The sequence below is a fragment of the Notechis scutatus genome, chromosome 4 (assembly GCF_049901735.1).
Source record: "Notechis scutatus isolate UNSWTSFEM ecotype Mainland chromosome 4, rNotScu1.2, whole genome shotgun sequence".
NCBI classification, from domain to species: Eukaryota; Metazoa; Chordata; class Lepidosauria; order Squamata; family Elapidae; genus Notechis; species Notechis scutatus.
The window spans coordinates 81949615-81964802 of NC_142012.1; the positions used below are offsets into that span (position 1 = coordinate 81949615).

The 15188-nt window shown below is 40.6% G+C and overlaps 1 protein-coding gene across 1 annotated transcript in view; it reads left to right on the plus strand.

Annotated features, from left to right (window-relative positions):
* The first annotated feature begins 704 nt into the window (after positions 1-704).
* The window catches only part of LOC113419142 (pulmonary surfactant-associated protein D-like), a 173491-nt gene continuing 159007 nt past the window's right edge, over positions 705-15188 (plus strand). The window contains exon 1 of the mRNA XM_087963930.1: positions 705-726. Coding sequence (XP_087820056.1) covers positions 719-726 — 8 coding nt within the window. The 5' untranslated portion in view covers positions 705-718. The remainder of the gene's footprint in view (positions 727-15188) is intronic.

A 15188-nucleotide genomic window follows, 5' to 3' on the forward strand; every position in this document is an offset into this window, starting at 1 on the left:
GCAACAAATAAGGTACCCTGGAATTGAAATTTTTTTAAAAAAACAATAACATTGTTCCCTAAGAAGATTTTTAAGCTGCAAAGGAGAGAGAAAGGGAAAAGATTTGTTTTTTTTTTTCTCCTTTTCCTATACTGACAGCTAAGAGACTTAAGCAAGAAATTGGAAAAAAATCCACTTTGACATTAATAGGCATTTAATGCTGAAAATAAAAAGTCAAAGGGATAATAAAGATTTCTGGATAATTAAAAGCTTTTGAAAACAGGAAAGGAGAGAAAAAGAATAAAAGGGCAGGATCTGGAAGGGAGGAGACTGCCTGGAATTAAAAAGAACTTACAGCAAAATCTCAACAAGACTTCCAAAAGATACATCTTAACTGAAACATCGCAACAAAATAGAAAAACCCCAGGAAGAGAAAGTGGAAAAAGAAATAAGAAGAAACAGCTTGGGACTATTTCGATTACTTGGTGATCTCTGGATTCTTGGTTATTGTATTTGAATGACTAAAATCAATCGGGTGGTTGTTTAAAACTGTTTAAAATGGCTCCACTTTCAGAAGAACTGAAAATGGAACTTAAAAAGTACAAAGAAGATGCACAAGAAGGGAGAGGTTCTTTTGGCTTCGTATTTCAGTTCTTAGAAATGGAGATTTGGAACTATGAGAAACAACAAGAAATCCCTGCAGAACAAGAAGATTGCGACAAAGAAGAAGCCATCTTTAATGAACAAGTAATCTTAGGTGGCGGAAAAAAGGAAAGGGGGGAAAGAGAATGGAAAGTTTAAGATTGGGAAAAACAACCCCAAAAAAGAATAGAATGAAAAATAAGTATAAAATCAGAAAGCAACAGAAGAGGGAAATGAAGAAGAGAGAATTGGAAGTAGAGAGGCAAGGGGGTAAAAAGGGGAGGGAGAAGATGAAAGGGAAGAAAGAAAGGAAAAGAAGTTATAAAGGACAGAAACAAAATGTAGAGAAACAGGGCCTATTTAGAGATAATGGGTGAAAATCTAATGGAAAAAGGGATTCTGCAAAGGTACATAAGATAGTATTGTTATATTAGAAATAGAAATAATTTCAGAAAATATGAAACAATGTATGATTAAAATGTTTGATAAAATAGCTATCGTAACAACTTTAAGATGCATGGACTTCAAATCGCAGAATTCTCCAGCCAGCATGCTGGGAGTTGTAAGGCTGAGAAACATTGGTTTGGTCCTTGGAGAGACTGAGTAGATATCCATTTTCAGATCTGATATTTTTTTTAAATAAAACTTCATACTCTTATGTTACTTCCCTTTTTCCTCCATATTGTCCTGAACCTGTTGTTAATATCCCCAGATAATTCCAGCTGTCTATGTTCATCTTTTCCTTTCCTTCATTTCCAACTTCTACTTTTTCTAAGTATTTTTTTTTCAATCTTTCTTTTCTAAAACTGGGTCATTTCTAGTTTCACTTGTGTTCCATCACTATCCATTGATCAACTAGCCCAGAGGTCTCCAAATTTGGCAACTTTAAGGCTTGTGGACTTCATCTCCCAGAATTCTCCAGCCAGCCTCTGGCTGGAGAATTCTGGAAGTTGAAGTCCACAAGTCTTAAAGTTGCCAAGTTTGAGGACCCCTGAACTAGCCCCATGGGATATGCCCTTAAGATGGGTGGCCAGACAGTATGCCATGAATAAATGAAGAAACAGAGAAACAAACATACTTACAGCACTGGGGATTCAGATCTTATTGCCAAATCAAGTTGATTTCTCAGTCTTTCCTGTGAATGAGTCAAATGAATTTTATTCTTCCTGAATTCCTAACCCTAACCCTAAGTTATATTAACAGAGAGATACAATCAAGATCAAATTAGGTACCAATACTACTCTATAAAGCCTTAGTAAGACCACACCTAGAATACTGCATCCAATTTTGGTCACCACACTATGAAAAAGATGTTGAGACTCTAGAAAAAGTGCAGAGGAGAGCAACCAAGAGGATTTGGGAACTGGAGGCTCAAACATACGATGAAGAATAGTTACAGGAACTGGGCATGGTTAATCTAGTGAAGAGAAGGATCAGGGAAGACATGATAGCAGTCTTCCAGTATTGGAGGGGTTGCCACAGAGAGGAGGGGGGGGTCAAGCTGTTTTCCAAAGCACCGAAGGCCAGACAAGGAACAATGGATGGAAACTGACCAAGGAGAGATTCAACCTGGAAATAAGGAGAAATTTTCTGATGGTGAGAACAATCAACCCATGCCTTCAGAAGTTGTGGGAGCTTCATTGCTGAAGGCTTTCAAGAAGAGACTGGACTCCCATCTGTCAGAAATGGTGTAGGGCCTCCTGTTTGGGTGGGGGGGGGGTTGAACTAGATGACCTACAAGGCCCCTTTCCAACTCTGTTAATCTGTCATATGTATGCATGTGTGAATGTACATATTCATTCATTCATGCATTCATTCATTTATTTGTTTGTTATGCCATGCTTCTGCCCTACAAGTTGACTTGATGACTCAGGATGGTGTCTAAAGTTGAAGTTTTCTGATGTCATAAACCAAAACAATTTTGATCAGGGTCAACTTGCACACTCCCTGTTGGGGAGCAGAAGCAACCACCATGACCTACTAGACAAGGTTTTAACACAGTTTATGCCAACTATTAACTATGAACGTTGCTCATTTTTCTCTCTCTCCCATTAAAGCCAACATCTTTAACACATTCTTTGGCTCAGTATTTGTAAACAGCAATGGATAAAGCCCAGTACTTCCTAGTCAAACCACAGACAACTACAATGATCTAATACATATCAATTTTACAGAAAACAATGTTGAAAAAGCACTACGCAATCTAAAACCATCTCTATCTATTGGACCAGATGGAATATGTGCCTACTTCTTAAAAAAGCTATCCACTGCCATAGCAGAACCTCTAAGCATAAACTTTGAAAAATCTTTCAGGACCAGCTCCTTGCCAAACCTATGGTCTCAAGCCACGGTCATCCCCATCTTCAAAAAGGGAGACCCCAGCCTAGTTAAAAATTACAGACCAATCTCCTTATGCTGCAACACCTGTAAAGTCATAGAATCAATTACTAACCAATCCATTATCCTCCACTTAGAGACAAACAACCTACTCTCTAATAAACAATTTGGTTTCAGAAAAAAATTATCCTGTAATCTACAACTCTTACACTGCAAAAATATATGGACTACACAACTCAATTAGGGCAAAACAATAGACACAATCTACCTAGACTTCTGTAAAGCCTTTGATTCAGTGGTACATGACAAACTACTCCTAAAACTAAAATCTTATGGTATCTCTGGACACCTGCATAACTGGATAGAAGCATTCCTGTCAAACAGACAACAAATGGTCAAATTTGGGAGTGTCCTATCAAATTCTGTACCTGTCAATAGTGGTATTCCCCAGGACAGTGTTCTAGGACCAACTCTCTTCATACTCTACATAAATGATCTCTGTGGTCATATTAAGAGCAACTGTATTCTCTTCGCTGATGATGTAGAGCTATTCAACACCACAGACAATACTGCTACCCTTCAAAAAGACCTCAACTATGTATCAGAATGGTCAAACAAATGGAAACTTCAAATCTCAACAAACAAATGCTCTGTCTTACACAGTGGCAAAAAAAATCAGAAAATAAAATACAAGCTGAATAGTCAAGACCTTGTTGATGATCCGAGCTCTGTAAATGACCTTGGAATACTCATCTCTAATGATCTAAGTGCTAGAGCCCACTGTAACTACATAGCCAAAAAGGCATTAAGAGTTGTTAACCTAATCTTACATAGCTTTTTCTCTGGTAATATTACACTACTAACTAGAGCATTTCAAACATTTGCTAGACCAATACTCGAATACAGCTCATCAATCTGGAACCCACATTACGTATCTGATATTATTAACACAGTTGAGAAAGTCCAGAAATATTTCACCAGAAGAGTTCTCCACTCCTCTACTCGTTGCAGAATACCTTATGCCACCAGACTTGAAATTCTAGACCTAGAAAACCTTGAATTATGCCATCTTCGGTCTGATCTGAGTATAGTATATAAAATCATACATTGCAATGACTTACCTGTCAATGTACCTGCAATGACTTACCTGCAATGACTTACCTTCAGCTTCAACCATAACAATACAAGAGCAAACAAAAGATACAAACTCAAGGTTAACCGCACCAAACTTCATTGCAGGAAATACGACTTCAGCAACAGATTGGTCAATGTCTGGAATACTCTACTTGACTCTGTGGTTTCTTCCCCAAACCCCCAAAACTTTAACCTTAGACTGTCTACTATTGACCTCACCCCTTTCCTAAGGGGTCTGTAGGGGGCGTGAATAAGCACACCAACGTGCCTACTTGTATTCATAACTATGTGTATACTTATACCTATTATCTTGTAAGCGATTGTCAAATCAAAATAAAGAAATAAAAAATAAAATAAATCTGTTTGGTTTTCGTATATCTTCCCTTGTTTGTTCTACTTTTACATGCCTCCTTTGAAGAATTGTGCATGATATTGTGCTAGGTACTTTTTGCAACCTTTCCATTCCAGACTAAAGGGCAGGCTTTAATTAATGGGAATGCGAAGAAAAGAATGATGATTAAATTATGACCTTTTACAGGACAGGGGATTTTCATATCACAAAGGAATGCAGGCTGATACATTGTAATAAATTAGACCTTTTGTGCTTTGAAATTAATTTTGATAGAGTCGTTATTAACTCCCATATATCTGGGCACCCTGCGATAAACCACTGCCAGTTGTTCCAGGTTGGAGATGTTTTTTTTATTAAGGGTTAGAGAATTCAATTTTGCAAAACTGATTTAGATTTCTCATAAATATAATTAACTCACTTGCTCGCTAAAACTTGACTCGTGAGTCCTATCCAAGGGCAACTTGTAACACCAGGACAGACCAAAATCATCCTTTCCTTTCAAGTGAAGGAAGATAGAATAGAATAGAATAATAGAGTTGGAAGGGATCTTGAAGGTCTTTTAGTCCAACCCTCTGCTTAGGCAGGAAACCCTACACCACTTCAGACAAATGGCTATCCAATCTCTTCTTAAAAACTTCCAGTGCATTCACAACTCCTGGAGGGAAGTCGTTCCACTGATTAATTATTCTAATTGTCAGGAAAATCTCCTTAGTTCTAGGTTGAATTTCTCCTTGGTTAGTTTCCACCCATTTTGCTTCTTGTCTTGCCTTCAGGTGCTTTGGAGAATAGTTTGACTCTCTCTTCTTTGTGGCAGTCCCTTAGAAACTGATAGATTGCAATCATGTCCTTTTTGTTAAACCAGACATGCCCAGTTCCTGCAACTGTTCTTCATATGTTTTAGCCTCCAGTCCCCCAATACTCTTCATTGATCTTTTCTGCACTCTTTCTAGAGTCTCAACCTCTTTTTTACATTGTGGCGACCAAAACTGAATGCAGTATTCCAAGCGTGGCCTTACTCAGGCCTTATAAAGTGGTATTAACACTTGTTAATATGTTCTGTTAACAAGTTAATATAAACTGTTAATATAAGATGTTCTGGATTTTTTTTTTATCTGTTCCATCCAATAACCTGATTTAAGTTTTCCAGTTTCTTTGAAACACTGAACCATTATTTGGGCAAATAAATAAAGATTGCCACATCCAACCTTTGGCTTCCTGGTGACGTTTCTGCCCAGAATGATGCTTTCCATAGCAAAACAAGGCCACAGTCGGGGGGTGGAGGGAGCAATGCATCAGGGAGCAATTATTTGATTCACTCTCTCTGTCTTAGCCTTGCTATCTCCTTAATGCAGGTAAAAAGTTGTCCTACGGAGAGGATAATAGGCAAGAAAGCACTATGGCTAATGACTTTGGTTAGCCACAAAGATATTCTTTCGATTAACACAATAGGTTCGTGGTGTAAAGTTGCTGTTTTTCCTCCCTGAGAGAAAATCAGCGAAGGAAGCAAAATGCTACCCCATTATCCTCATGCACAATGCAGTGGCCTGGATATCCCCTACTAGATAGTCCATTACACCTTTGATAATTTAGGGGCCTGGGGGGATGCGCTTATCTGCAGATATATATTTTCTCCTGGGTTTCTGAGCCGCCCAACACTTTGAATTAGATGCAGGAATGGCCAGTTTCTTAGTCGGACATTGGAGGATTCTATATACGATGGTCTTATTACATCAACATCGTGTAAGAAACAGAATAACAACATAACAGAGTTGGAAGGGACCTTGGAGGCCTTCTAGTCCAACCCTCTGCTCAAGCAGGAGATGATCCTATAGTGTTTCGGGCAAATGGTTGTCTAATCTCTCCTTAAAACCTAGTCCTAGGTTGCTTCTGTCCTTGATTACTTTCCATTCCCTTCTTTCTTGTCCTGCCTTCAGGGTTATCCTGATCCAAGAGGGCACTGCTAATGTTCTTAGGCTTACGTCCTTATGAATTGAAAGAGAAGTATCACACTGCCTTCTTTCCTTCCTTCTTTCCTTCCTTCCTTCCTTCCTTCCTTCCTTTCTCCCTCCCTCCCTCCCTTCTTTATTTATTTATTATTAATTAATTAATTAATTTGTTTGTTTGTTTGTTTGTACTTTTCCTTGGTGCCAGTCAGGTGCAGCCAAAATGTACATGTGTTTGAAATGGGGATCTATTTAGGAAGAATCCATATACAAGGGGGAAACAGTAAGAAAATAAAGTGTTTTCAGGAAACACCTATAAAAGTGTATAAACAGTGAACATGTCCAAATGATGAATATTATGCTAAGCAAAGATGCCCTGGCTGATTTGAGGAACAATGGGGCAACTGTGCATGCCTGATCTGAGATGTCTTCTTCTCCTCCTCCTCTTCCTCCTCCTCCTCCTCCTCCTCCTCCTTCTCTTCCTCCTCCTCCTCCTCCTCCTCCTCCTCCTCCTCCACCTTCCCTTCCTCCTCCTCCTCCTCCTCCTCTTACTCTTTCTCCTCCTCTTCCTTCTCCTCTTCCTCCTCCTCCTCCACCTTCTCTTCTTCTTCCTCCTCCTCCTCCTCTTACTCTTTCTCCTCCTCTTCCTTCTCCTCTTCCTCCTCCTCCTCCACCTTCTCTTCTTCCTCCTCCTTCTTCTCCTCTTACTCTTTCTCCTCCTCCTCCTCCTCCTCCTCCTCCTCCTCCTCCTCCTCCTCCCTCCTCCTCCTCCAGCTTCTCTTCTTCTTCTTCCTCCTCCTCCTCTTACTCTTTCTCCTCCTCCTCCTTCTCCTCTACCACCTTTTTCTCCTCCTTAATCTCCTCCTCCTTCTCTTCTTCCTCCTTCTCTTCTAACTCCTCCTTCTCCTCCTTGTCCTCCCCTCCCCTCCTCCCCCCTTGATACAGTAGGGAAAAATCCCATCGTATTTATCTTACCTTCTGCCTCCCAAGCCAAGAATCAAGCAGGTTTCTTTTCTTTTTTTTCTTTTCACCACAATATGTCCAATCAGCTCTGCAGGATGGTACCAACCTCAGGTACATCCACGTTTTCCTAAGCTCTGCGCGAGCTCTGTATCGGAGGGAAAGTTACATGCTAATTATTGCCATTTCTCTTCCAAGCAATTCCCCAGGTGTGCTATTATTAAAAGATCTATTGTGATTTCACATGTCAGTTGTTCCCCTTTTTATGCTCTGCCAAAGAGAGACATTGGCGATTGGCACGTTTCTAAATGCAATTAAGCCTTCCTTGTTTCCAGAGAGACTTTGTGAAAAGACTTTTCAGCTTGGTTGCAGGCATCGGTGTTCATGTTTGTAGGCGGCCATTTATTGGCATTTCCCCTCCCCAACAGCTGCCTCTCTCTTTCCCACCTGGATCACTTCCCCTTCCATTTGGCTCAATCTAGACTTGGGTCGAGATCAGATTCTCTGCCAGTTGAACTGCTGGAAAATCACTGTCAGGTTCCAAGTAATGCAACCATCATAAAACAAACTCTGAGGCATTTCAGTTCCTCAAAGAATAAGTTTATTAAGGGACACCATCTTGGCACTAACTAGTGGAAAGCCAGGGCTGAAAGCTTCCCGGCTTTCCACATCACTATAACTAGGATTTTCTTGATTTTTCCAAAACAAGATGTTACATTGTCCAACCAGAATGTGAAGTGTTTGCCTGGCCAGAGGAAGGCGGAGCAAAGTCACCGGGCAACCGTTTCACAGCTGTAGAGCATCATGTGAGGGGTAGCTCCTGCACCCGTCCCTCAACCTCAGCCAGCCACCAATCCACCAACTAACCAAATTCAGGCCTAACAATCATCTTGGCTGAAAGGGGAGCAACCATCTATTCACTTCTGTAGCCTGGTACCCTGCGCTCAGGGTCAAGTCCTGGTCATCTCACATCTGGACTACTGCTTTACATGGGGCTGCCCTTGAAGAGCATTCAGGAGCTTCAACTGGAGCAGAGTGAGGCAGCTCAGGCAGTTCTGGGGGCCCTTGGAGTAGTTACACCACTGCTCCACGGGCTGCACTGATTGCCAGGGGTTAGATTGGAAGACCTCTGAGGTCCCTTCCAACTCTTTCATGCTATATGTTCTATATGTTCTTCTCCTGGACCCCACCAACTAGAATTCTTTGACTGACAGGGGGCGCAGTATGTTTCCACTGCCAGCACAGGCGGAATGGGTTGGTCCCAGTGGGGTGAGATGGTACTTCAAGTAGCCATGTAGGACTTTAAAGGGAATAACCAATACCTTGAATTGCACCTGGAAGCAAACTGACAACCAGTGCAGCCCGTGGAGCAGTGGTGTAACTACTCCAAGGGCCACTAGAATTATTTTTCCCCCTCTACGTGTGTGTGTGTGTGTGTGTGTGTGTGTGTGTGTGTGTACATCTAAATCTAGATATATTCCAAGAACCAACTGGGCCAAAGCCAAGAAACTTACATTACTGTATTTTACTAGGCATGATTGCTCAGACCAAAGACATAGCTTGCACTTCTCTTTTGTCTGCATTTGGACATTTTTTTATGCAGCGAACGGAGAGTTGGTGATGGAGTTGCTAGATGGGAAGACTGTACTCAGAGGGGTTCCTGGGTTTTAAACAGCAAGGCTGTTATTATACCCCAGTGGCAAGAAATTCAATAACCCAAGTTGAGGTACTTACTGCGATAGTGCACCGCAATCTGTTTTTTCATGATTATTACTATTATTTAATGTCATCCTAATAATTTACTGCATTAATGAAATTTGGAGAGGATAATAAATTAGAAGGTGTCCTGACCATTCATTCAGTGGGCAAAAAAAATAAAAATTAAAGAAATCCTAAAAGATTAATAGGTGGGAGACAGGAATATGAGATTCAATTTAACAGGGGAGGGAGAAAATAAGTGTAGAGCCATCTGGGGAAATATAATGCAGAGCACAAATAATTCAATTGGGGGAGGGGAGAAAGAGGGAGGGGGAAGGAGGGATGAAGGGAGGGAAGGAAGGAAGTAGAAATAGAGAATGAAGGTTTTTTAAAGAAAAGATTGGACAGCCACCTATGTGAAATGGTGTACGGTCTCTTGCTGGAGCAGGGGGTTGGACTAGAAGACCTCCAAGGTCCCTTCCAACTCTATTCTTATTGAAACCTCTGCCTTCCTGCAGAACATGGTTTCAAACTCTCGGTCAGTCCTGACATTTCCTTCTGCCAAAAAACAAGGTAAGCCAGGGCAGAAACCAGATAAAAGAAGCGGTAGAAGACAGTAGTGGTATGCTACCAATTCGGACTGATTCGGCAGAACCGGTAGTAAAAAAAAAGCCTCCAAGGATCAGCTAAGAGGAGAAAGAAGAGAAAAGTGCAGGATCAGCCCTCCCACCCACCCCTTTTGTCTTTTCTCTTCTTTCTCCTCTCAGCTGATTGGCGCTGCAGGACTCAGCTGGCGTGGGGAAAAGCTGCGCACACGCATTAGGTGCGCGTGGGTGCATGATCACCAAACTAGTAATGGAACAGGTATGATCCCACTGCTGGTAAAAGATCAGACAATGTGGTCCATAGCAGAGGTCACCAACCTTTCGGACCTCAGGGACCATCAAACTCATAATTTTAAATCCCACGGACCAGAGACCCTGGGAAAATCCCCCAAAAAAGTCTGCAGGAAAATTCCCCACCCCGTTTTCCTACTGGTCAATCATTCTTTACCATCTCCAGCTCCATTCTCAGGGGGAAAGAGAGAGAAAGAGAGAGGAAGAGAGGAAGGGAGGGAGAGGGAGAGAGAGAGAAAGAGAGAAAGAGAAAGAGACTTTTGGATTCATGCAAGGAAAGCAGCAGGAGCAGCAGAAGTCTTTCTTTCTCTCCCCCAAACTCCGCCAGAAATGAATCTTTGTGAGACTTGGAGCAGGAGGCCTTGCAGGGTCCCAGACTCATTTCTGGCGGAGTTTGGGGGAGAGAAAAAAAGACTTTTGCTGCTTTCCTTGTGTGCAGCCAAAAGCAGAAGGAGAAAGAAGCAGAAAGAAGCAGCTCGGTGGCCAGGTGAGGCACATGGGGCACATGGGACAAGTTCCCCCCTCTGCCCTTTTTCCCCTCCCCTCACTATGTCGTCTTGTTCACAATGCAAGCGACGCAAGCCTTGTGTTCCCATGCAACCTGGATTAATTGTTTTGGGGGTGACATTTCTCTGCGGACCACCAAAATTTTCTCGCAGACTACCAGTAGTCCCCGATCCACTGGTTAGTGACCACTGGTCCATAGAATCTCCAAGAATAGGCTGCCATGAAATGGATAGCATCACCATCAGTTGAGTAACAGTCCTCTGAATACTTCATCAAGCTCATTTATGACGATAAAAAATTACTTTTGATATTGATATGATGAATGCGGCACCAAGACAAGACTGAATCTGACAGCACCCCACTTACTCTTTCTGTCTGAACTGAATCCACTGAATAACTGTTGATTCGGTGACCATCTTGCATATCAATTTACTATAAAAACTTTTAACTAATTTTTATTTTACCATGTTGCCAACAGGAATCTTCTTGTTGACTTGCTGGTTGATACCAAGAAACAGAGGTCAGGGCTACCCTGGGAACGCTGATAGAAATGACCATATAAATTAAAGGGAATGATATCTAACTTTAGTTCTTTTCACTATCTCTTTCTAAGGAGTCATAGTGTCATGTGAGGCAATAATGAGGAAACAAGAGATATAGATTAAAACTTGATATGGCATCATAAATTCATAGCTCCATCTTTATGTTTTAAATTTTTGTCTGTACTTTTCCAGTAAAATCATAGAATGCCAAGCTCATTGGAGTTACCCTTTGGCCCTGATAAAGTTGCATGAGATAAAAAAAAATCCAAAATATATTACTACAGAAAATGTATCCCATTGAAATAGATCATCTTGAGAGGATGATCTCAAAGAAAATGTCATATTGAGATCTGGAAATAAGATGACAATGTTTATGAAAGATTCTCCTTAATCTCCAAGGAGGCTTCATATTAATATCACTGTGGAAACAATGCTGTATATTGAAATAACATGAGATGCAATTTTTTTCCCTGCCCTAAGCCAAATTCATTTTTAAAGCACTCAGTACCCAAGGTTTGAATAATATATCCTTCAGAAGCAAATTCTAACATATACATAATACAAACATAAATTAGAAAACACCTCCATTTTCTTTTGAAGATTCCAGCTGCATTCTATAAATCTAAACAGATGCACTAATTTTGGGGTGATTCACTGATAAGATTGGCCCAAAAGAGGCTGTTGTCTAGGTGGAAATTTGGCCACCCAAGTGGGTGGAATTGTTTGATTGCCTTTCTTGACTGTCTTCTCCCATATGAACAGCATACATGATTCAGATGCCAAGGTTATCCATTTTTGTAGCTTTTTATCCTACATTCCAAAGAGGGCGCAATGGCTGGAAAGCTGGTTTAGACCTGAGTGTTGGTGATAGGGTAAGCTCCCGTTCCTTGGTCCAGCTCCTGCCCACCTAGCAGTTGGAAAGCATGCAAATGCAAGTAGATAAATAGGTACCACTTCAGTGGGAAAATAATAGCCTTCCGTGTGCCTTTGGCATAGAGCCACGCTGGCCAAAGGACCACAGGAACATCTTCAGACAACGCTATCTCCCTCAGCTAAGAAACAGAGATGAATACTAGAGTCAGACATGACTAGACAGGAAAACACTTTACTTTTATTCTACATTCATCCACGAGTAACCAAAGGGACTGGGTGTTTGCAGCACTCTAAGCCACCAAAAACCAAAATTCTACATTCCACCACATAAAAAAAAGGGGGGGATGTCCTTTCCATGCCTGAAGCCACCAATAAGATTGTTCTTACTTCCTCCTCATAGACAGAGTTGAAAGCAGTTCAGAAGAAGCATTTCAGACAAGTGTGAACACAGCATTTTTTCACTTCTCAGTTCCAATTATTTTTTTCCCCTCACCCTTAAAGGAAGCCCAAAGAAGATCAAGCTTCCTTAAGAAGAAAGCTACCAGCTTCGGTTGAGCTCTGAAGCTTCTCAGAGGCTTGGTTGGTCCATTTAATGAAGCCATTCTCCCCTGTTCAAGCTGATCTTGAGTTAATTGTGCTCCATTCAATGCTGGTTTTTGTAATCGTGGTGCAATGCTAAGTCCCAAAGGCCATCAGCATCTGCCTTAAAGAAGACAACCCAGTCTTTCATTTCTGCTCAGTACAAATAACTCTGTCTTAAGAAAGGATGAGCAAGAAAAAAGATGAGAACTCAGGAGGAAATCATTAAGAAAATATTGGAATGTGCTGAAATGAGTAGATTGACATTTGAAATTAGAGAACAAGAGGATAAACAATTTTATAAAATTTGGGATCTTTTCTATCAATGGTTAGATAATAAAGTACAGTAATGAAATATGTAGATTTCTAGAAAATAATAAATATATAAAGATGTACTTTTTTCTTATTATAACTACAAAATGATTTTAGGATAGATTTGGGATGATAATATGAACTGTTATACAATAAATTAAGTAAATTATGGTTATCTTGTAAAACATGAATGAATAAAAGTATAGTCAAATGATTGATTAATAATGATACTAAGGTATTTAGTTTTTGATTGACAATATGAGAGTATATGTAATTGTAATTGAAGACTACGAAATGGAAGCACAAACAATTTGTAAACCAACCGGCACCCTGTATGTACACTTATGGAAGACAGCTTGATGTTTTTATGTTTTGTTTGTTTATGTTTGTCTTTAAAAACCAATAAAATTAAAAAAAAAGAAAAAAGAAAAAAGAGGAGAACTGTTAGTACAAATGGCTGAGATGGTTTAAAAAAAAAAAAAAGCCCAGCCCAATACAATGTTTTATGGGAAGAATAAAAGAATGTGAGACTTGAAAGTACTTTGTTCCCTTCAATTGAGACTAAATTTTAAAAAAAGCAAGCAGGGTTTTCTTAACTTTTCTTATATTTTATCTTGAGGCAGCAATCGTTACTGCTACAAAGCAAAGACTTTGAAACAACTTTGAGTCAAAGATAATCAACAGAGTTTCAAAACACCAAGGGTGCCTCTTTTCTCCCACTTAATCCGTCCTCAACATTGTTCCCAAATAAAAGCCAAGGTGCAATGTGCACATTTTCTCCCTGATACTTCAGAATCCTCTAACGTAGCAGACAAACATAGTTTCAGTGAAGCTAGTAAACCTCTCACCTTCTCACTCTTATAGATTACAATTCTAAATTGGGTTCTTTGGGAACGCTATTTTAAACCTATTATCAACTGCAGCAAAGGAAGGTTTTATGATTCCTAGTCAAGTTTCTGGTTTTTTTACACCAATGCAAAAATCAGACACATGCCCATTGTACAGACAGGGGTGGACTGGTACCGGTTTGCACTGGTTCAGTTGAACTGGTACGAACAACGATCGGTTGCCCCGCCCACCCACCCCTGCCCTAGTCTGTCCTATATTTCCATGTTTTGCAGCTCAACTGATTGCAGTTGATTGCAGCACCTCAGCTATTTTACTCACTGGTGCTGCAGTAGAAGATAAATTTGGCAGTTTTCGAACACTGTACACGCTCACCGAACTGGTTGTTAAACCGGTAGAATGGCACCGTTGTATAGAGATACATTATTGGCTGATCACTTCCTGGGCAAGTTAAAATGGAAAGCAATGAGGTTGAATGAACACCCATTTCTTTCCTCAGCCAGTATGAGCCATTGGAGCTCCAAGCTCCAATGAGGAAAGGAGGGACAGGTGGAAAACATATGAGAGATATATTCTTTTTTTCCCCCACTTAATTCACATCGCCCAAAATGGTGATGCCCGAATCGACCATTGCAACCCAGCATGCTTTCCTTGAATAATGGTGACAGTATTAAAAACAGACATAAAAGCAGAGAGAGTGACATTCTCTGCACATCTTGCACAATGGGGTTCCTTGCAAATGTGTCTTCACACACCGCAGTCGCATCCATCTATCAAGGATGCATTTAGCATAAAACAGGGTTCCTGATGAAAAGAAGAAAAAGAAGCTTGAAGAAAATGTAATAAGACAATGGAAAAAGGAAAAGTGCAGTCGCCACCTTCCCTATCATAGCTCTCTAAATGTATGCAACCTGCAGAAATTATTGCCTACAAGTTGTGCCAACAACTTGGTTCAGAACCACTGCCTTTCATCCCAAACCTGGTCCTTGCCAAGTTTTTGAAAATTATGATTATGCCTCAAGCTTGCAGGGGTTTCTACTTTGGAATCACTCAAAACAACAGCCTAGCCTAGACATAATGCCAGCTAAGGATCAAACTAGAACAGTTTGCTGTAAAAGTTATGGAAATGCACCATTGGGTTTTAAAAGCACATTTGGACAAACCTCGCAGGTGGATATTATCCAAAAGTAAACAGCTTTTAGTGGCTGCAGATTTAACCTCCTGAACCTGAGACTTTTTGTGGGTCTAAATGGGGCCTTGGAAGTTGCACACAGCTCAGGAAGAATGGGGTATCCATGCCCTCTGAAGACCCGGGATGTGGCACAAAGGCAACACAGTCAGATAATCAATAAAAGTCTCTTTATTAGCTCCAACTTTGCCCCCAATGACCAGGTTACCTTCTCCACCATTATTTCTTGTCCTGCCATCAGTGCTTTGGAGAACGGCTTGACCTCTTTTTCTCTGTGACAGCCCCTCAAAGTACTTGAAGTCAGCGATCATATCACTCCTAGTCCTTCTGTTCATTATTAAATAAATGCAATTCACTATTTACCAAAAGATAAGTCCTAGGATAAAATGTAAAGTCAGC